Source organism: Lissotriton vulgaris, chromosome 6 (assembly GCF_964263255.1).
Source record: "Lissotriton vulgaris chromosome 6, aLisVul1.2, whole genome shotgun sequence".
Lineage (NCBI taxonomy): Eukaryota > Metazoa > Chordata > Amphibia > Caudata > Salamandridae > Lissotriton > Lissotriton vulgaris.
The window spans coordinates 968153250-968177389 of record NC_141694.1 but is presented as its reverse complement, the minus strand read 5'-3'; the positions used below and the strand labels follow the sequence as shown (position 1 = coordinate 968177389).

General features: G+C 44.4%; 1 protein-coding gene across 7 annotated transcripts in view; it reads left to right on the top strand.

Moving 5' to 3' along the window:
* The window catches only part of LAMA2 (laminin subunit alpha 2), a 3858378-nt gene that overhangs the window by 1528274 nt on the left and 2305964 nt on the right, over window positions 1-24140 (top strand). For all 7 annotated transcript variants that reach the window (XM_086927001.1, XM_086926997.1, XM_086927002.1 and 4 more), the window contains exon 13: window positions 23430-23543. In XM_086927001.1, the coding sequence (XP_086783127.1) occupies window positions 23430-23543 (114 nt within the window). The remainder of the gene's footprint in view (window positions 1-23429; window positions 23544-24140) is intronic.

Below are 24140 nucleotides of genomic sequence, written 5' to 3'. Positions count from 1 at the left end.
GGCAGCCTCGCAGCAGGAGAGGCGCAGCAGAGCGGCCGGGAGCAGCAGAGCGTACTTACAGTGTTTCCTTGCTCCCGTTTTGTTGGTCCTGGCCGCTTCTGCCCACGCTCGTGTCTGCTGGTTCTCCGCGCTCGTTTTTCTTCGTCCTGACCGCTTCTGCTGACTCTCATGTCCGCTCTTACTCTGCGCTCCCCTGGGCATGTCGACACTCCTCTACTCGCTCCGGACCTTGGAGGGTGTCGCTTCAGCTGTTTCTCCGCGCTCGTTTTCTTGGTCCTGGCCGCTTCTGCCGACTCTCCTGTCCGCTCTTACTCTGCGCTCCCCTGGGCATGTCGACGCTCCTCTACACGCTCCGAACCTTGGAGGGTGTTGCTTCCTTTCTCCTGTCCTCTCCTCGCAGGGTGGTGCTTCCGTCTTCCGCGCTCCCCCGTGATGTCAGCACGCATCAGCACGCACGTCGTTAGCAGGCGCTACTTCTAAGGAACTACTTTCCCTTAAAAATTACGTTTCCCTTCTAACATATATATTTTGTTTTTATATAGCCTATGTCCTTCTGCTTGCCCTGACGTTTTCAAAGATATATTGGGTGTTTGGATTGGTGGTGTACTTTTCGAGTTTACCTGGCTCAAAGGACACAGTTCTCTCTTTATAATAGTAGTATAGATAGATATAGATAGATAGATATAGACTATGCAGAATCAGTAAGCACCAGGTTTCACTCCCTAGAGATCCACTGTATTTGATCAGAGTGGGTCAACCATATGATGTTTTTGGAGGTTAAACGAAGTGTGCTATAATTTCCATCACCTTTTGAATTTTGCTGACTTGACATCCGTAATTCCTCTGTTACTTATCAGCAATATGCATGATTTTTAGCCTTTGAAATCAGCTTTGAGACCACTAGGATATAATTTTATTGTTATGAGAAAGAGACAATAATCTAAAGAGTCAAAGGGATTTGGAGCACCCTGCTGACACGTCACAGCTGAATTACCTCATGCATCATGGTCGATGTGGTTCAATGTTGCTCGCTTCACACCCAGTTCTCACACATACCAGACGCATGAATTAACATATATCACAGTTTTAACTGTCTGACGTTGAGTGTTTACTTTGAGTTTTGGTCTAATATCTTAACAAATGAAACAATATAAAATATTTTTCATTTTAACATATACGACCATTAATATATATGTTCACTCAATAAAGCTTTTCCTGTGACATTCAATGTACTTTGTAGGGTTTCGAAGCATCCGCATAATCAGTCTGCGAGCTGCATGAACCAAGACAGTTTTTACCGATTTACACTTTGAAGTACTGTTTTTCACATTGTTAGCTTTGCTTCGCTCATCTTTTATTCAATATGATATTTTACAACAAATTTGGTTGGAGAAGTTAGAAAGCGAGAATGAGCCTGTATTACAAGGCAGACAGATGACTTCCTCGCCCGCAGACTGAACGTGAATTGCAGCATGTCGTACTTGCAAAATAACTCACCTTGTCGCACAAAGCAGGCTTTAGAACGCATAATAGAAAGGAAACACATGAGAGCTACCGTGCTCCGGCTCACATCACGCTTTCAGTGACAAAGTAGAGAGTAAGAAAAAATCAAAGCATCCTAAAGGTGTCAGAGCTGCATTGTAATTGCTTTTCTCGTTACTTCGCTGTAATTTGCATTGAAATTATGATTTTGAACTACAAAATGTAAACGGCAAATATACCCAGCTGTAACCAATGATCAGCTGGATCAGTTCCTTAAGGGGAACAAAGGCTTTCCGAGGTTAATTAAGAATGATGGGTAACTTCAAAAAGGTGTTAAACTAACATTTGCCGCTTTTTAGCACTTGAAAAATGCAGTAGTACGGGCCATCTCGGCGGTCAGGAGACGAGGACTGATTCTCTATGCAAGCCGATTCTAAAAAGGCTGCCAATTAATGATAGAATTTTGTTCAAACTGAACTGCCTCATGGTTAAAGCCAGATTAGCCCCCAAAAGTCTAGAACACAAAACAGCTCCTGCTGTCATCATGGCTGAAACTTGTGGAGTCAGAACTAACTGTTGACCTGGTTTATTGGGTTAAACTAAAAAGCAGGGCGGTAGAGACAAGAATGGCAGAAGATGTTGTAGGGCAGAGGAGTGGAAGGGGGTGTCAGAAATGTAGCGGGCCCAGTCTATGGCGAATGAGCAAAGAGGCAGCACAAAATGAAACATGCATTTACTCAGGGGAAAACAAAAATAGAGCATTTGGCGCCACCCACTAGAGTTGCTGTGTTAGCTGCATTAAGAAGGATCGCATGGTTCTGTTTTTAAAAACAGGAGAATGGGGCCGTGGAATACAGGGTCTGGAACAAAGAGCTCCGGCTGCTCTCCAATTGTGAAACACCGGTTCTAGGTGACACCACTTAGCTCCTATTTTGCTTCAACTTTAAGCAGAACAACAAAGCACAAAACATAGCTGCACCCACAAAATAGGTTCGAAAATCTTTTGTACAGGTTACTACCAGTAGCGTAGCAAGGGAGGGGGGGTGGGGGGGTGGTGAGGGGAATGTGTGCTGTTCCGGGTGACATGAGTTTTGAGGGCGGCAGCCTACCCTCACCCCACCCCACGCTTGAACCTGCGGCCAGGTAATCTCCAGTGCCCCCTTTACCGGTGAATGTCTCGCGGGAATCTGTAAGCATTCCCCCTACTCTTACATGCAGGCCGCCACGGATGGCCAAAGGTCTAACTACGCCACTGAGACGCTCCATTTGAAGCAGTGTGTAAGCCACACTAGCACCCTCAAAAGATGTACTAGAAACATTTGTACTGATCATGTCTCATTTTATTTTGGACAAGGTTGAACATTGGACATAAAAACACACATGTTCTTGCTGCTATAAATAAAGTGTTAGATGTCCCTAGAATTTCCAGAACGATGAAGAAATAGCACACATATATTTTACATATTTTAAAGGAATATTACTTTGCAGAAGTAACAAGCGTTGGCATTTCAAGACCTCTTGCCTACAAGAAAGTTTGGCTCTGGCTTCTTTTCACCACCATGTACTGCAGTGCAGCTGCTGTGCAGAATGGCTGAAAGCAAAAAAGTGCTATGATGTGGCCAGTGCCGGCCACTTCATAGAGCTTTTCTTTGTTATTGTGGGAATGGAGGTAACACGGACGGGGTGACAAGTCACGGGGGACATAGACAGTGGTTGACTGAGTGGCTGGGAGCAACCATATGGACAAAGGATAGTGGGAAAGCCTGGGGGCAAGCAGCAACGCAGACAACAACGGAATTGGGGAGGGTAGTTGAGGCATGCAACAACACAGGAAACAAAAGTAGGAGGGAGAAAGGGTGGGGTCAAGCAACAACATGGACAACAGTGGAGGGAGGGAGGGAGGGAGGGAGGTGGGGTGCAAGAAACATGGAAGAAGATAAGCAACACAAGCAAGGCAGGGTCAGCAGGCAGGTAGGACCAAGTAAAATGGACCAGGGAGTGTGGGAGGAACAGGTAGTGTAGAGAAGTACATGAAAAAGCAAGCTCAAAAAGACACACTCTGATAGAGTGTTTAATCAAAGAGAAAGAACTAGTGCATAAAAAAATGAGCAGTGGAAGGACACCAGTAATGCATCCACTATGCAGGGGAGTGCCAAACAAATACAGAGGAAGGAAGCCTACAGCACCCCCATCCTGTATGCGTTGGTTGCAGAGCCACTTGCCTGCGCCCTGCGTGAGTACCACAGCCACAGGGGCATTCGATTCCCCACATACAATCTGATCATGTCCACACACGCGGATGATACCCTTTTATATGTCAGAGATCCGGAAGTCCATTTGTCGGCGGTGCTCCGCGAGGTGCTTTATTTAGCTCTCTCTCGGGCATCCGTGTTAATTGGAGCAAGTACCTCATGTTCCCACTCACTCCAGCTACGAGGAAATTCGACCCAGAATACCCCATTCAATGGAGTACGGATGCGGTATGGTATATGGGGATCCGACTTCACACGGACTCGGAGGTAGTCCAGTGGGAAAACTATGGGGTGGCTGTCTCCAAACTGGAGGAGGATGTTGAAAAATGGATCACTCTGCCACTTTCATTGCTGGGACGGGTCTCACTTATGAAAATGATCGTGCTACTGCGCTTTTTGTTCTTGTTTAGCAACATCCCTATGGTTTTATCGACCCTTTGCTTCTGGCAACTACAAGTGCTAATGGACCGACTGGCATGGGCTGGGAAACAGCAAAGAGTGGCATGGAAAATACTTTTACGTCCGTACGCGGCGGGAGGCCTGAATGCCCCCGATTTGGAACTTCATTATCGAGCCGCGCACTGGATACATGGCCCAATGGACATTCCACACGTACGCATTGAATCGATCGTGGCAGATCCGACACCCTTGCCCGCGTTGCTTGCAAAACCTCGAGACCGACGAACGGGTTTCCATGATTCCCTGAATGCAGTCACTCATACTTAGCATCACATGAGGGATGTCCAGGCGTGTAGCCTACTATACGTCCCGAAAGCATCTATTGCTTGGTGTGCTTGGCTGACCCCATGCATGGATAAAGGGGTTTTTACGGCACTGAGCACATTGAATATCCACAACATGGGTGATTTGTTTGCAGAGGGCACTGCCCGCACCTGGGGAGAGATCGAAACTGACGATACTTCCGATCCACTGTTATCGCGTTTTCAGTTCCACAGGGTGAGACACGCGCTAAGGGATCTTTTAGGGGAAGACATGGAGGAACCCCCGGTGGTCACAGCTTTCGATTATGTTGTTAATGCTAAGTCCCCTGCTAAATTAATAACCAACTTGTACTGTATAGCCCTCTCAGAGAAGACGGACGATTACGCTAAGCCGAGACTAGCATGGCAAATCGATTTACAAACTGATCTACAGGAGGAGACATGGCAGTATTGCTGTACAAGTATGAGGAGAATATCCCTGAATGACCGTCATAGGTTACTCCACTTTAAATACCTGAACAGGACTTACTACGCCCCTGAAAGATTACATAGATATGGACTGCGAGATAGCCCTAATTGCGAGAGGCGTGGGGCCCAAATTGCAGATTTTTTCCATGCAGTTTGGTCCTGCCCGGATATCTTGTCATTTTGGCGCACCGTGTACAAAGAAGTTACCGAGATCACGCATCTGACACTGACACCTGACCCTTTATTGGCCATACTAGGTTACTCTAAGCCCCTACGACAGGCACACAGGAGGTTGGTCGACATGGCCTTCCTTCTGGCTAAACGGTGTGTAGCGCTCACATGGATGCGAGGCCCAACCCCTACGCTAGCGCAATGGACCAGGGAGATGACATACTGTAGTACACAAACGGAACTCTATAGCGACCTACTACCCCCTCGTAATAGGCCCCAAAACGTTTGGTCGATGTTTCTAGATAGGAGACAGCTACAGGATGCTGTGGAGGATGAGAACGCAAATGGCCAGGCTAGAGGGGGAGACTCGATTGGGGATATGGTGCCATCTTGCGGAATAGCCACCCCTAACGCACTGTAAGCTAGATGGATAGCCTGTTCTTGGAGGGATGGTCAGAAGAGGCCCCCGGACGGAAGTGAGGTTGTCAGCTTATTTGCTTGGGCAGGCCTATCGACATGCAGCTTTATAGGTCTGAACTATTGTTATCTACAAGGGATGCTCCTTATCATTAGGTTCCTGACATTGTATTTATGAACTCTGTTTGAATATCTACTGTCGTTACTTACTGCCAGTGACTGTGATCGTTGTTTTTCTTGAAATGCCAATAAAAAAAATGTAAAAAAATAAATAAAAAAAAGTAAGCCTACAGCAGCTAACCAATAACAATCAAGCAAATGAGAGTGACATCGTAGCCAACCAATGACAAGCAATGGGTGGCCTCTAGTTCTTTTCCTGGCATGTGTACAATTGTGAAGTCATAATCCATCAGCCTTATGCCCCAGCGTTCAATCCTGGGTGGCATTTTGACTGACAGGCTGTCATAGATTGTTACTAGGGCCTGGTGGTCAGTTATGATAGTGAATGGCTTCCCGTAGACAAACATGTGGTAGTGTTCACATGAATGAAGATGAAAGAATGCACTCCTTCCCTTTCATGTTAGTTACATTAACTGTATCGGTGATCCTGAGTGGATGGAGTTCATGATCTTGCGTGTCTCGACGTCGCTGATGTTGGACCAGGAGGTCAGGCGGTTGGTGTTATTGGTGTTCGGGAGAGGGGTGGAGTCTGGCGTGGTCGGGTCGGTCGTGGTGTTGAAGCTTTCGTGGATGTCGGCGTTCAGGTGTGCAGGAGTGCAGGTGTTCGGGAGTCATTTGCGTGGGTGGTGACCTTGAGGGTGGACTTGTGGACGATGGCTATTCCTCCTCCGATGCCGTTGGCGCGGTCCCTGCGGGTGATCTTGTATCTGTCTGGGATGGCTATGGCGATGTCTGGTGCAGAGGAGTCGTTCCACCACGTCTCGGTCACAAAGGCTACGTCCGGGCCTGTGGTGTCGAGCAGGTCCCAGATCTTGATGGCGTGTTTGCGTGCGGAGCAGGTGTTGAGGAGTATGCACTGGAGGTGGTTGGGTCTGGTTCTTGGTGGTTTGATGGTTCTGTCGCAGGTGAATCTGCAGCTGCGGCAGGAGAAGGGTCCGTGGGTGTATTTCGGGGCGGCCTGGTTGCAGCGTTGGTCTCGGCCGGTGTTGAGAGCCTGGAGGGAGTCGGCATCGTAGCTGAGTCTGGGTCGGGTGCGGTGGGGGGCGCGGGGGTCAGGGGTTCTGGCGCTGGGCGCAGTCCAGGCACGGACGGGCATAGACGGGCTTGCCTTAGGTGTGCCAGCAGCGCCCCCGCTAAGCGCGGCTGCTACCCGGCCGCGTAGCGGCTTCCATATGAGAGGATGTGTGAGGGAGGAGCAGCTGGGAGGCGGGAGCGGGGCGGCGAATGGGATTATAGGTGGGCGGGCCGCAGGGCCGCAGCGGCGGGAAAAACGGGCGGGGCAGCGGGAGAGCTGGGCACAGGAAGGAAAAACAAGTTTAGGCAAGAAAACAAGTACAGGCACAGAGGAATAAAAACAAGTCTGGGCAAGAGAGCAAGTTAGGCACAGGGGAATAAAAACAAGTCTGGGCAAGAAAGCAAGTACAGGCACAGGGGAATAAAAAGAAGTCTGGGCAAGAAAGCAAGTACAGGCACAGGGGAATAAAAACAAGTCTGGGCAAGAAAGCAAGTTAAGCACAGGGGAAAAATACAAGATTAGGCAAAAACAATGCAGGCAGAGCCTTGCAGCAGCGTGGGGAGCGACCTGCCTGCGAGCAGGGTCATAGTTCCATGAGGAAATGAAAACTGACTAGGGGAGCTCTTTAAATATCACATCAATAACTTCAAATGTTTAATCACTCATGTCAAATTATATTAGACAGTCCATTCCAGTGATGATTTTTCTTTTAGTCCATTAATACACAGCAGCCAGCGTTGCTTGCAAAACCTCGAGACCGACGAACGGGTTTCCATGATTCCCTGAATGCGGTCACTCATACTTAGCATCACATGAGGGTTGTCCAGGTGTGTAGCCTACTATACATCCCGAAAGCATCTATTGCTTGGTGTGCTTGGCTGACCCCATGCATGGATAAAGGGGTTTTTACGGCACTGAGCACATTGAATATCCACAACATGGGTGATTTGTTTGCAGAGGGCACTGCCCGCACCTGGGGAGAGATCGAAACTGACGATACTTCCGATCCGCTGTTATCGCGTTTTCAGTTCCACAGGGTGAGACACGCGCTAAGGGATCTTTTAAGGGAAGACATGGAGGAACACCCGGTGGTCACAGCTTTCGATTATGTCGTTAATGCTAAGTCCCCTGCTAAATTATTAACCAATTTGTACTGTATAGCCCTCTCAGAGAAGACAGACGATTACGCTAAGCCGAGACTAGCATGGCAAATCGATTTACAAACTGATCCACAGGAGGAGACATGGCAGTATTGCTGTACAAGTATGAGGAGAATATCCCTGAATGACCGTCATAGGTTACTCCACTTTAAATACCTGAACAGGACTTACTACGCCCCTGAAAGATTATATTGATATGGACTGCCAGATAGCCCTAATTGCGAGAGGTGTGGGGCCCAAATTGCAGATTTTTTCCATGCAGTTTGGTCCTGCCCGGATATCTTGTCATTTTGGCGCACCCTGTACAGAGAAGTTACCGAGATCACGCATCTGACACTGACACCTGACCCTTTATTGGCCATACTAGGTTACTCTAAGCCCCTACGACAGGCACACAGGAGGTTGGTCGACTAGGCCTTCCTTCTGGCTAAACGGTGTGTAGCGCTCACATGGATGCGAGGCCCAACCCCTACGCTAGCGCAATGGACCAGGGAGATGACATACTGTAGCACACAAACGGAACTCTATAGCAACCTACTACCCCCTCATAATAGGCCCCAAAACGTTTGGTCGATGTTTCTAGATAGGAGACAGCTACAGGATGCTGCGGAGGATGAGAACGCAAATGGCCAGGCTAGAGGGGGAGACTCGATTGGGGATATGGTGCCATCTTGCGGAATAGCCACTAACGCACTGTAAGCTAGATGGATAGCCTGTTCTTGGAGGGATGGTCAGAAGAGGCCCCCGGACGGGAGTGAGGTTGTCAGCTTATTTGCATGGGCAGGCCTATCGACATGCAGCTTTATAGGTCTGAACTATTGTTATCTACAAGGGATTCTCCTTATCATTAGGTTCCTGACATTGTATTTATGAACTCTGTTTGAATATCTACTGTCGTTACGTACTGCCAATGACTGTGATGGTTGTTTTTTCTTGAAATGCCAATAAAAAAATGTAAAAAAATAAATAAAAGAAAGTAAGCCTACAGCAGCTAACCAATACCAATCAAGCAAATGAGAGTGACATCGTAGCCAACCAATGACAAGCAATGGGTGGCCTCTAGTTCTTTTCCTGGCATGTGTACAATTGTGAAGTCATTATCCATCAGCCTTATGCCCCAGCGTTCAATCCTGGGTGGCATTTTGGCTGACGGGCTGCCATAGATCGTTACTAGGGCCTGGTGGTCAGTTATGATAGTGAATGGTTTCCCGTAGACAAACATGTGGTAGTGTTCACATGAATAAAGATGAAAGAATGCACTCCTTCCCTTTCATGTTAGTTACATTAACTGTATCGGTGATCCTGAGTGGATGGAGTTCATAATCTTGCGTGTCTCGACGTCGCTGACGTTGGACCAGGAGGTCAGGCGGTTGGTGTTATTGGTGTTCAGGAGAGGGGTGGAGTCTGGCGTGGTCGGGTCGGTCGTGGTGTTGAAGCTTTCGTGGATGTCGGCGTTCAAGTGTGCAGGAGTGCAAGTGTTCGGGAGTCATTTGCGTGGGTGGTGACCCACGGAATCGAGTCCCAATCTTTTTTATTCCTCAAACCAAGATTCTCAGTCCAGCCGACGCATTTCATCGTTTACAAGAGGACATAATTGGGGATAGAAATATCCAACAATCAATTCAACATTCATCCAACCCCTACTATTATATTTTTTTTAACATTCATAAACCAATCCTTGATTCACAGGCAGCAGGAGTGTTCTGCTGAATGCTATTCAAGTTGTACAGTAAGGAGTCAATTTTGATCCCGGTTTCCTAGTCAAAACTATTTGTGCTACAAGTTATTACCTCCCACCAGACTTTTAAAACCAGAGTTCCTTTGCTTTACCCGTGACCTAACCGGCTTCAAGAATTGAAGGCTTAGAATCTTGGTTTGAAGAATAAAATGTTTTGGACTAAAACTTAAATAAGAATTTAATTAGAAGTAGGGGTTCTTGAGCAGTAGGACCCCAAGGATGAAGTGCTATTATTCTAATCATTTGGTCTACTGTCACTTGTGTGGTTTTCATTGGGCTATTACTACTTGTTATGGTTGTTTCTATGGGGAGATGTTCTTATAGATGAGCACTGCCTCAGTCTTGTCGGTGTTAAAGAGTATAAGAGAGCAAGAAGAGGTGCATAGAGTATAATGAGGCGCAAGAGTTAGAGAGAGAGAGAGAGAGAGAGAGAGAGAGAGAGAGAGAGAGAGAGAGAGAGAGAGAGAGAGAGACAGAGACATTGAGTGGGAGAGAGAGAGAGCAAACAAGAGAGTAGTGAGGTAGGAGCCTTGGATGTAGAGGCTGGACCAAAAGGGCCAGAGCTACCATCTGCCTCCAATTGCATTTACCTAAAGTTCATTGAATAACTTGTGGGCAATTCAGAGAAAAAGTTCTATCATGGAAGAGGTTTATTTCAGTACAAGTTTGAAAAGCCTTCTAGTTTCTCAAAAATGTGCCAAAGAGGAAGCAAAAAGGCCAGGCACCGTGCTAAATTCTAGAAGAATGCAGACCACAGAGAAATTTGTGATGGGGAGTTAATCAGAAAAAAAAAAAATCCCCGCAGGATAAGAGTACTAAACAACCCAACCTTTCACCGTAGAAGCGAAATGGGAGAATGCCACTATTATGGGTTAGGTGTGAGGTACTCGGTGTGGATGAGAGTGATACATGAGAGAAAGTGTTTTTTCTTGCAGAAGTAGCACAATAATGTCTTCATAAGGTTGAAATAAGGTGACACATGAGAATGGTTGTCCTCTAAGTTTGAATTGGGCTGTGGGATTAAAAGGTTGGCTGCTTTGCGTGTTGCCACCACTAGTGAGGAGAACTTCCCCGACTCAGCTTGATCAACATCATTAGGTGACTCACACAATGCTTTGCTGGACATAAGTGCTTCGAGGAGGTGAGCTTCTCCCATGCTGCCACTTGGAAATTCAGACCTCAAAACCCCCTCATACCATCACCTGAGCCTTGTTAGTCCTACATAAAGCGCATAGCAGGCCCACTGTGTGTGGGGAAGCGTTGCTGTCTTGATAGCACTATGAGGAGAACTTCCCTGACTCAGCCTGATCAATATTATTAGGCGACTCACACAAGAGCTTGCTGGACATAAGCACACCGAGGGGTTGAGCTGTAGCCACGCTGCTGCTGGGGACTTCAGATCCCACAATCGTCTCATATCTTCACCTGAGCCTTATTAGCGCTACATAAAGCACATAGGAGTCCCGAAGCACACAACCACTTCGCCCCCTCTGCATGGGTTAAGCATTTTTCATCTGTATGTACCCCCAGTCACCCTGATTCCCCTGTGGGAAATGTAGTGAGTGCCCCCTATTCAGATGACCCAACCACTGTCCCTGAGCCCTGCTTTGGGTTGGCAGAAATCTCCCTTGCTCTCAACACAGTAACCAGGGGTAGGGCCACATTACCAGATGGTAAATCGGCTGATGTTTTACTACAGGATAGGGAAAACTGTTCAAAGTGTATACTATTGCTAGCTAATGCCATTGTAAGGGAGGCTCCCATACCAGAGTCCTGGAAGAGAGTAGAAGTAATCCCCATTTAACTTAAAGGAGACACATCACTGCCATCTAGTTATAGGCAAATTTACTTAATTGATAGCATTAAAAAAATTTGCTCGTCTACTTTTGGCCAGAATCCAAGATTGAATTTGTGATAATGTCTTACCAGCCTATCAAGCTGGATTCCATGAGAAGGTAGGCACCATGGATCAGGTCTTCCATTTTCTGTTACTATACTGGAAGAGTGTAGAGATCAGTGGAGGCAGCATGTATGTTGCCTTTGTCGATCTCGAATCAGCCTTTCTTTGACCTTGTCCCACATAAGAATCTATGGCAGGTGCTCACTGATATGGGTATCCCCTCCAATCTTCTGTGTTAACTTGTATACATGACGGCAATTATTCGCTGGTACGCTGGGGAAGTCAGGGAGAGTTGATGGAATGGTTTTCTATCCGGCAGGGAGTACACCAAGGCTGCATATTGGCTCCAACTCTATTCTCTTTGCTCTTAAATGATATTGTTCACTCCCTCTCTCGTCAATCTACAGATAACCCCACTCTAGCAGGTGCCAAAACTTAAATTTTACTGTCCGTTGATGATACTTTATTAATATCCAAGAAACCCAGCGGGCTGCAGCAAGTGTTATTTTACTTCAAAGAATTTTTCAACACCCACGGACTTGTGATCAATTAAGCAAAAACAAAGCTTTGAAGGGTAGGCTCGAGTTGAGAGGTGAACCACTAGAAAGGCTGGATGTTTTCACGTAATTTAGTATAACACTACCTTTAACCTTTGCTTGGAAGCCCCAGGTGGATTTTGTGTCCCATAAACCTACGCAGATTGCTCGTGCCATAATTAAAGAGCATGCCATTACTCTAAATCTCTTGACCCAGTATTGCAAATTTATAATGCTAAAGCATTTACTTCTGCGTTGTATGGTTCTGAGTTGTGGGGTTTGCCAACATATCCTCTCTTACCAGCTCTGAGAATAAACTTCTGAGAACCCTAGCATGTCTTCTTTCAGAACCCCACTGGTACCATTAATGTTTGATATGGGGAGAAGGCCATTAGCTTATCAAGCTAGACTTTATCCTCTTTTATTCTGGAGAAGGATATGGTCCATTCCTGAATTGGTCCATTATGGATGGGCCTTGGAGGATTTCATTAAGGCTGAGAGATTTAAAAAGATCATACGGCTGCAACAAATTAAAACATTTTCAATTAATATTGGCTTTCCCTCTTTAAGGGGCAACCACCCTGTATCTGCCACATCTCTGCAGAAGCAAAGTTAAAAGAACACTACTGGCTGTGGGTCAGGCAATCAGAGGTACAACAGGTTGTCAAATCAACCCCAGCAGGAAAGTCCTAAATTTTAAATCAAGTAGCCTATTGGAGGCCTATTGGGATGCCATTACTGTTCCCCTGGACAGGAAATTATATTTCCAGTTTAGGTTTGTCACCCTTCCTGTGAAATCATTTACAAACAAATGGGCCCCTGATGGTGATTTACTGTGTCTGACCTGCAAGCCATTGATAGAAGCAATTGGGCATGTTTTCTTTGTTTGCCCTGGTTATGTCATTCCCCGTCAGAAATGGATCAAACCACTATGCAGACTATTGGGGACCCGCATCAGATGTTTTGCACTCAGAATCCTTAGACTAGACTCAAAACCCACACATGCATGTGCAATTGCCCAATTGCAAAGGTTCTAGGGAGGATATGGATCATTAGAGCCAGAACTGTTAGTGCGTCCTAAAGGAATGTTATTGCTTTATTCTCATCAGTTGATTTTTTACAGCCTGTAAAGTATTCAGTTGCATCATCATTTTAGAGTGTTTTCCTCCACAGGACTTTCAAAGGAAGATCATGTTTGATCTATATTGACTGCTTGTTTTTTCATGAATAGTTTTGTTATCCTAATGTTTTTCACTCGGATGCATTCTCATCCAAAGTTTTGTGTCACCTAGTATTTGCCTTGTGAATACTTTTAATTTATGTATGCACTCATTTTATTCTGTATCTTTTGGGGGAACTAAGGGGCATATTATCAAGAAACAGCGTTAACATTATCGCTTCTTTAGCGGCAGGAAACTGCAGATAAAGCGGCAATAATGGTCTGGATAATATGCCCTTTTGAATTCCCATAGAAGCTCATGTTCTTAAGAAATGTCACTCGTGTATGCTGGGATGCTTTGGCTCTCATACCTGATTGTAACAGTCTTTATTTATATTTTAATTATTTATTGCCGTACGTGTTTACTTTTTGTGTGCTTTTCAGACTAATTGTTGAATAAAGTTTATTGAATTGAATAGAACATTTTTATTTTCCCAGTAGCAAACCAGTAGAGGTAATGCTGAAATATCCTCAACCATAGGTGGAATTTGCCACTATTTTGTTGATGCTTTCATTAGAGGAGGACTATTTGAGCCTTGCCCGTATAGAGATGTCAGGGACAAAAAGAGTAAGGGGATAGTAAAAACATGAATACTAGTAGCATTGAAAATAGAAACAGCAAACAACTGTATATAGGTTTATTGCTGTATTGAAAAATACAGAATTCGCAATAAATTAGAGACATTTAAATACCTTAAACCTGTTATCAATATTGGATGCCTTACCTTTTGCATTGTCTGTTTGAATGTGCTTACCTTCAGAGGAAATGCATTTGATTATTCAAATAGGCTTATTTCATTTGTGGGAGACACGTTGTATCTAGGAAACTGTAGTCATTTTCTTCTGCACAACTTCCTGCCGAAATATTACATCGAAATGTGTTTTTGCAGCTTAATGTTTCAGAAATCGTAAATGAGATTGATTCAGATTTAAAACAACTATGATTTAAGAATTTCTTATGAAACAGTTGTTCTTCCTATGCAGAACTAAACAAAGAGAAAAGCATTTGAAGCAAACTACTGGGAAAAAATGAAGAACAACAATTGCAAAAATCATCTCTGTTATGAATACATAGCTGCCAGCCATTTATAACATAACTTCTGTCTGGTTTATTCAATGCCTATCAACATGCACATTTTAAGGAATATATTTTAGAGTCATAAACATTGCAAACTATCGTTTCCCACTAAAATGCTGTGAATATTTAATATCAGCTGCTATGGGCGTTTTGCTCCCGTCCTAGACCTTGACATTCATGAATCTAATGATGTCTCTCTTTAATAACGGCCCAGTATTTGAGTGAGTACATTTTATCTGCATACTGTATATGTATAAGAATCACTTCTAGTCTTTAACATTCCTTTTAAATATCATTGCTTCAGGTGTGGTAATCCATTGCATTCAATGCAACTATATGGAGGCTGTACCGGTGTAGTAAATGAAAGCTTAGAATTGTAAACAAGCCAGGGTATTCCTTGGAATCTTATGACAACTTAGTGTATATGAAATATACGTTTTTTTATTATTGTTTCTGTGTCCATTAGGAATAATTGTGTGGGGTTGGTCTGATTTGTGTCCATCGGTTGCATTCATATTTTCTTTGACAATTATCTACTTATTGGATCAGGTGTAAACCTCTGCCCTGGATTAACAAAAACAAATTAATGTGGTTGCTTTTTCTGCAATTCCAAAACTTATTTATCAGATTTCCTCTTTTGTGTGGGGAAATTCATTTTCTTTGCTTCCTCTTCCACACTCGTTAAGGAATCACATTTGCATAAGTAATTAAATGATGTTGCGGTTCAATCTCAATTGTTGCATTTAATGACAGTCTGCAGGAGTATACATTATGTTCCTACAGATTAAATTTGTCAAACAAAGAGTAAGTTACCCATATTCAGACTTAGATACATCAGCCATAGCTTTCAATTTTGTATTTTTGTTTTGTATCATAAGCATATTGAACGTGTGCAAAGTATGACTGTACATTGGTTAGTAGTCTGCAGCTAGAATAAAGCTGTGTATCTTGAGCAGCACAACAGAAATATGCGAAATATGCTCAAATATTGCACAATCATTTTCGGTAAATCCACATTTTCAAAGATCCATTAATGCAAAAAAAATAACGATATGGAAATGTTTCTGTTGTTTCACAAATTCTCATATTTGTCACTGTCTTTGATCACTAAAGGCCAGATTTACTAAGGGGCTGATTACGATTCTGGTGATCCTCTGACCACCAGACTCTTGGTGGCGCAGCAGTGGTGGTCCACCGCTTTGCTGATTACGACTTTCACCGTCACATCGGTGGTGGACTGCCGGCTGTGCCAGGGAACAGTTGTTCACTAGCGGTGGAGCAGCTGCATCACAATGCGATATGCTGAGTGGGGACTGTCGCAGTCCCGCTCAGCTTATTATGAGTTTCTGCACCGCAAGTAATTTAATGGCAGAGCCTTGCCATGAAAAGGCTGGCAGTGCAAAAAAAAGGGGTCCCTACAGCCCCCCAACGTCCACCCCACCATGGGGATACAGGGGACACAACATGTGCCCTCTGTCTGTAGTCCCACAAAGTTCCAGCACAGCATTGACGTCCACATCCATGCTGTGCGGGAAGTTTTTTGCCTTTCCCATTACAGTGCCTGTTTTCCATGCACCATGGGTAGGGCAAACGACAGCCCGGCATATCACGAGTTGTACTCGCTCAGTTTGTAATACGGCAGGTGGTCCTTGCACGGGTTTAGCGCAGCTGTGCCAGCAGAAAGCCCACGCAACTGCGTCAAACTCATAATCAGGCTCTGTATTGTCATGCAATGCAGTGCAGCAGCCAAAAATGCTGTAATGTGTTGCATGAAGAGAGAGCAGGAGAGTGCCATATCTACATATTTATGGCTCGCTCCTCCCCTCTCCCTAGCACCGGCACAGAATTTTGCCACTCACACACATTTGAGTCATAGTGCAAGGGTGTGTACGTGAGTCTAGCATAGGTTTTGTACTGGTTCCCTTCCAGTAAAAATGATATGCCTAGACAAATTAAAAAAACTGTTCTCAATTTTTTATGCATGCTGAACAGTTCAACACATGTAAAGTAGGGGAAGAAAGAAGAGAAAACATTTCTTCTATTAATGCCCGTTTTCAAGTGATGTTAATTTTTTATGTAAAACCCTGTCTGAAATGTTTGGTAGACGGACCAACCATGTAACGCCCCCTTGATGCTAAGTACCTCAAAGCAGCTATTTGTGTTATGCTTAGGCAACTTTTAGTTACTTTTGTGTTATTTTTAGGCAACTTTCCAACACAAAATAAGTTTTGTGCTGGAAAGTAAATACCCCCAAATAATGTGCGCTGGTTTGCTTCACTTTTGTGACGCAAGCACAGCGCAAAATGTTGGTAAACCTGGCTCTAAGTGTGAGATAGATTGCACGTTAGCACCATTCTGGCATGCCAAACTCGTGTTTGTGTGAGTGATTTCCTTAATACCGGAAAACCTAGGACAGGTGTAGCTGCAGTTCTTTTTTTTACTTGTGTGGTACAGGATTAAAAGAACATCGTTGGATCAGCATGATGGCGTCTTTGGGAGGCTGCCCCACATGTTATTTATATCTCTTTTCAAAATCCAAGAACGCATAGTTGCACCCTAATCTCTGCTTTGTGGTGGAGAGGACGAGGAGTTTGGCATGAAGAGAACGTTGCCCTAAAGCTCCTCATAAGACATGACACCAAACTATGGTGATCAAAGCCAAACTTGCAGGGACCGGCCTGGTTTTGCAAAGTTTGTATTGTCAAATTCTGTATAATGCAGCACACCCCACTTTTCAAAGAAGGAAAACCTATAAACGAAAGTAGGTATGTTTTAATGTGAACCTCTGCAGCATTAGTTTGCAGCACTCATCGTAAAGTAACATGAATAGCGACAACAACAACAAAAACAAGCATTTGCAATGCAATAGGTCTCACAATTGCCAGATTTTGAACTATTGGCATTCTAAATGACAATGCCTTTTATTTATGTGTTCATAAACCTGCAATAATAGAAGGCATTGTCATTTACAATACCACTAGGTCAAAGTTGTAAAATGTGCGACCTATTGAATTGCTAATGCTTGTTTAAATTGTATTTACCGTCCCGTTTCCGTACAGAAAACGCACACAACCGCCCCCTACACACACAACTCCACCCCCCCCAACGCCGGCCACGACTGGTTGTTCCTGATTCTAAGTATTACATGCAAGGTGGAGTTGGTGAAGAAATAGTTGCTACTAGTTGGTACTTGATTGGTCCAAAAACGTTATGATTGATGCCGATTATCACTGCTTGGGACGGTTTTGAAGCATCCTAAACAGATTTCGCTGGAAAGTAAGAATCACATTGCATGCTGGGATATTGAGTACAGAACACCCAAGTAGGGATGTAATGAACATGCTTGAGTTAAATACACGATGCACTTTTTAATCACTGTGGGGCATGAGGAGGCACGACGGTGCACGTTTTGAGCCAGCAACATTGGGTGGCTTGGATTTATTTCTAACATTGCACTTCAGGAAGAATGGGTACATGTCTACATTTTAACCACTTACACAGCTGTATTAATCTTTCCCAACATTGGCCTTTTGGGAGTGTCACTACTGTTTAACTGATTCGTTTTTTTTTAAAATTTCAACAACATTTTTATTTAGAAGATTTTCCAATACAGTACAGTAGTAATGCAGGGGGGGCATTACAACTGGAAGATTCTTGGCATTTTTGTGGTTACATGGTTACATCAAGCATATATAATATAGGCCGCTTGGATTATTTATTTGGTCTGTAGGCCCCCCGGAGGAGGTGAAAGGAAAGAGAAAGAGGAAGAGAGGGAGGGGGTGGATATCTTGGTGTCACCCTATTGGCTCTTAGCTGTGGCTGCTTGCTGGTGGGATGTACTGGTTTACATGGGTTTGTTTGATTCCAGGTGTGCATCAAGGGCCGCCCACGTGTCATTCTTAGCGTTGTAGCTTGGTGAGAATTTCCCAGTTATGTTGTCGGCTCCTCTGAGAAAGGTGACCCAGTTTATCCAGCTATTGAATGTTGCCTTGGCTGTGCCTTTCCAGTTTGCTAATATGGTTTTGACTGCTGCGGTGAGTAGGATGTCTACTAGGTCCCTCTCCTCTTTGCTTTCTAGGTCTGGTGCCATGAATGCTGTGGCTAGCCCAATGAAACCTGGCTGTATGCATCTTCCTATGGCAGTGTTAATGAGGTTAGTCACTCTCATCCAGAACGTTTTGACCTTTGGAGATTCGAAGATGAGGTGTTGTAGGTTCCCTGTCCCCCTATGGCCTTTCCAACACGTATCGCTGTCTCTTATGCCTGCTTTTGCATGTTTGGCAGGGGTCCAGAAGGCTTTGTGTAAGAGCCAGCATTTTGTCTGTGCAAGTTGTGGTGTGATTTTATTTGTTGTGGCTGACCTCCATAGCCTACTCTTTTCTTCCTCACTGAGGTGTCTCGTGTACAGTGTTCCCCAGAAGTTTGTTGCTTTTGCGTTCAGTGTGGATGTTTTGGGGCTCAGGAGTTTGTAAATCTGCGCTGTCTGGTGCCTATCTTGTTGAGGTTGGTCATGTATTGTATCAGGGTGGGCTTCCCCTTATTTAGGTTCGCTTTAGTAATGGCTGTTCAGATTTTTAGGAACGTGTAGAGTTCTATGTCCAGGAGGCTGTGCGCCTGTTTGAGGTTCTGGAACGTGAGTGGAGAGTCTTTTTTTCCAGCTGTGCTGGGGTGGTGATACCCTTCTTGATCCAGGTCTCGTTGCACATCGTTCTCCCTTTGTATTGTACTCTTGTGTTAAACCAGATTGATTCCCAGTTAGTACCTCTGATTCGTTGTTCCATTTTCTTGTCTAAAAAAGCAAGAGAGAAACTGCAGCCCGATTGGTTAGGTTCTAGAGGAAACAGAGGTTTCCTCAGATCTCGGCTGGGGTCTCCAGCCTCAGAGTGAGGTAGCAGTGCTGCTGGGCAATGCATCGTCGTTAAGCAGGCAGCACAGGTAAGTAGCCGTCAGGGTGCCTACAAGCTCTATGAACAGGGCACTGCTGTGTGGGGGCTTTATTGTATAGTACCGTGCCACCAAGGCTCCCTCGATCGGGCCTCTGCTGTGCAAAGGTCTGTGGTTCTGAGACAGAAATCTCTGCGTATCAACTGTTTCCCTTCTCCCCCAAGCACTCTCCCAGCTGGCCACTTGAAGTGCAAACAAAGAGAGGGAGAAGTGACACTTAGAACTGAAGCGCACTGCTGTCCACTATACACACGAACTGTAAACAAACACAAATCCATAAACAGAATGCCGCCATACAGTGGGATACACCAGAATATTAAACGCACACAAGATGCTCACAGCGTCTGCAGACAAATTGACACAGAAACAGAAGTATACAAATAAAGACAAAAACAGTCACAAACAGTATTCACATAAATACATATGTGCACAAATATACACAGAATCAGTAACACTAACAGAAAGGAACATACACAGAAAAGAATAAAACAAATTAGGAGGGAGAAACATACACGTACACAAAGTGAACATACATGCTAAAGCACACAAACAGGTTAAGAGTAGAAACGTACATAGAGACACATACAAAAATACATACACATGGACAGTATACAGAGAATAAGACGGCATCCACGTAATCTGCCTCAGGCACAGAAATAAACACGCATATCTCATCTGACACACATACAAGCCAGTTCTGTCGTCAGAGCACTGTAAGCGGGCACCTCCATAATAACACAATGGAAAATCATCCACTGAGGTGTACTGCACAACGTCATAAGAGCGCCAAGTGTCAGGAGCATTGTGTTGTGATGGTCACGGCTGGCTTGTCCCTGTGACGACCAGGAGAGATAGAGGCACCAAAAGACTTGTTCCCTGCACATGCACCATCTTTTATAATGACTGCACCCGTGCTTAGACTTTGGTCATCTTAAGCTAAAATGTGGGTGCCGCGATTGCTGTAAAAGTAAAGTTATTTTTATTCCTTTACTTTTAAAGCTATTACGACAACTGCGCTTTAGCTTAAGATGTTCAAAGTCTAAGATCGGGTGACATCATTATTAAAGAACAGATCAAATCAAAAAGTAGCTTTATTCGATAACAAGTTTCTTAAAAGCAATAACATACATACAATCAACATAAAAATACAAGTTATCAGATGAGCCATGATCCATGATCTAAAAATAAAAGATATACAGTCCATAAAAATAGTAAATTCAAATTTCCAGAGGAAACTACTAGCAGGCTATTTCAGGTAGAAACTTGTTGCAGCCATAAGATAAATCAATTCCGGCTTATTTAGTTAGGAGGAGAAAGTGATAGTGCAATAAAAAATGTGCAAAGTAGTTAAAAATATAAAAACACAGTAATTAATTTAAAGTGGAGCATGTAGAGATTTAAACCTTACTATCCATGCACGGCCAAGGTATTTGGCCACGCCACAGGCCAGGAGGGTCCGCGCATCCATTTTCAGAATGCGCAAGGCAACACTGTGTTCGTGGGTGCCCAGTAGACTGCAGATCGGTTTTAACCATCTCATTCTTGTCTTCTTGTAGGCAGGGCAGGCAAACATAAAATGAGCCACGCTTTCAGTTGGAGCCGTAGAGCAGGGGCAGTCCGCTGTTGACTGATGCGGGGCACTCCACTTTGCAGTTGATTCTCGTATCGGGAGTGTGCCTACCCTGAACTGAATATAAAGTGCCCTGTCTTGTGGTGTCTGGATAAAATCTAAGTAAGGTTCTAAAAATATGAGCTGCTTATGTGAATAACATTTCTCTGTGAGCCTTCTCAATCCCGATTTACTGTGCTCTTGTGCATCTACCCAAGTACAGTAGCGCTTTTTAAGATCAGCCTTACTAGGTGGGGTTTGGGTTTCCCACAAATCCTTCAAGCCGAGCGCTAAGACTAACTTTTTTAGATTGAGTTGCCAGTTAATTCTTTGGTTGCCATCCAGGACCATCAGTTCCGTGAGCGAGGAGGCATAGCTAGCAAGCTCAGGGGTCCGACGCAGGCGAGCCCAGAATAACAGGGACCCTAGCCTGGCTATATCTTTAACACTATGGCTGCTAAGGCAATTCCCCTCCTGTGCTGGGAATTGCCATTTTGCTGGTGTCATGACGAGCTCAGCTCATCATGAGCACAGCTCCAGGCTACCTCATGACGAGCTGAGCTCGTCATGAGCATGGAAGGGGTTAAAAGAGCGCCTACCCATGTCGCTCATCAAAGGTTTTAATGGTTCCTTGCTGGTAAGCATCACTAGATCTCTAAGGAATTTGTGCTCAGATCTACTGATTCCATCCACATTATCGAAGCCCATGGTTCGGCACCATAGAGGGCTGAGCTAACTGCTTTGACTGCATAGATCGTAAGTGCACGAGCCACAGGTCTGCTCTGAGAGGAGAGATGTTCTCTGAGTAGTGTTCCTACCACACGCTTGTGGCTCAAAAGCATTTAATCGATGTGATGTCGCCAATGCATTTTCTCAGTAGGCTGAATACCTAAATAGTTGAACTTTGAGTCTCGCTCTAAGCATGTTCCATCTAGTGTAAAATTGCCTTTATATGGCCTGTAGGGATTACACACCATAAGCTTGGTTTTGGAGGTGTTAACAACCAGCCCCCTGGACTCACAGAAGAGATGGAATCGGTCTAAGAGCTTCTGAAGCCCAGCCGGAGTTTAGACAAGAGGAGAGTGTCATCCGCGAAGAGCAGGGTAGGAACCCTGTCTCCGGCCAGGGAAGGGGCATCCGATGGAAGTTGTTGTAAAAAACTAACCACCCCATTGATGAATAGGGAAAATAGGGTGGGCACCATTACACAGCCCTGACGCACTCCTCTATTTACAGGGATCGTATTAAAGAACAGTAAAAAAATTTAAATAAAAAAATTTGGCGCCAGCTTCCGGGATCACAAGGAAATAAGCATTTGCGCATTTTGGTGCATGCGTATAATATAAGGTTGCACGCGCACGTTAATGCGCCCGATTTTTTTTTATACTAATAGCTGTGTAAGCGTAAGAAGACTGAAGATAGGCAGTGCTGCTTCTGGAATGAACGGAAGTTACGTATCGGCTGAATAGCCAATAATAAGCCTGATAACAAAAAAAATTCAAAAATTTACAAATGAAAAGTGGAGAGAAATTACCCTGCAATAGACAGACTTTCACCATGCATATCCATTACTAGATGTCTCTCCGAAACAGAGCAGGCGCGCTGCCAAGGCGAGGCCTAAAAATGGTACTGTAGTGACTCATTGCTGTCCGTTTTCTGTGTTGTTGACCGTTTTCTATTAAGTGGAGCTGTGCTCCAAGGCTGCTCCAAAAATGTATCTTATTTCTACCTTGCATAACCTGCCCTTTAGCTTTCAAAAGGTAGAACACACGTTTTGTCCACCATTCCCAAACTTTGCTACTTCAGCTACTTCCTTCCCCAAACAGCCAGCAACACATAGGTCACTGGCGCTCTGCCTTTTTAGTAATGACCTCCATACACCCTCGCTCAATTAAGCACAGGTATAAGGAGCACAGAATCTGCTCATATAAAGATGTGAGAAACAGCGAATCCAAAGACTAGTAACTAATTCATTAGGAAACTAGAGGGCCAGTGTGGGGAGGCTGGGATGAGCAATGTACGCACCTTTCGAAAGCAGCAGATTTCGTTTTGTTATGGAGTAAAAAGTCTCTTGCGTGATTTGGAGCATCGCCCTGCATCAATTTCACCTCGGTAAACGATGAGGACTAACTTTGCTCATGTCCTCACCAGCCTGTGTGAAATAAATCATATTTACTGTCAAAACCACTTGCCAACTGGTAGATTTTCAGTTTCAAAACTGAGATTTTACTGCATTGCTCGTTATCTTTTATGTTTTTTGAAAATTGCTAATGTTTTCCCTTAAGTTGTAATTTATTGTTATATCCCCTTTCCTGTTTCTTCCTTTTCTCCCCTCCTCCCCCCTTCTTCTTTCTTCAATAATATCAACCTTTAAAAAATTGTGGGGTTCTATTCATGACTGGTATTGTGCATCTAATTCCCTCTTTACACTTGTTATTCTTTATCAATAATTCATCTGACCCCAATGAAGATTTGAGAGCATCATCTGCTTCATCCCACTCAAGGTAATGTAATTGACACCTTTCTCTTTTCCCGCAGGTGACGGCCGCTGGAGGATATCTGACGTTCACTGTCTCTTACGACCTTCTTGGGCAGAAGGAATTAGGCGACCGGCTAGTCCAACCGCTGCAACACTCCGATGTAATCATAGAGGTGAATAATGCCAGATATGCCTACTTATTTTTTCGTGTTCTTTGTTAGTGTGTATATATGATCATAAAGGCTCACTGGCCGCTGCAGAAAGAAATAACATAGTACTGATAGGGAACACCAAACAGATATTCTGTGCACTCAGTTTCTGTGTTTTGCCAGTGTGCAGCAACCTTCTACGAAGAGATGTTTGGCCTGGAAATGGCTGGGTTTAAAATTGACGGTCTGAGCTTCGTACAGGAGTCTAACCTCTAAATTCCACAAATGTGAACCTTGATGCAAGTGAGGTGCATATTTCACAGTTCATATGGTTTGGACGTAGTTTGTAGGAACAGCCAGTATATATCTGAATGCCATAGGAGCATCTCTAGTATGACGTGTTGTACATTGAACAGAATTGCGTGCCTGGGGTCAGGTTGAGACAAGGGGTCTCATACACGAAGACTGCATTAGATAAAAGGGGTCACAATTTACGCACCTATTTTGCCCGAATGCTTTCTTATTTTGTGAAGCGACATATGTACTAACATGTTCGTTCATAAAATTTGTAATTGTACTGGCTAGCAAATCGACATATCTCATCGGTATTTATGAAGTAGA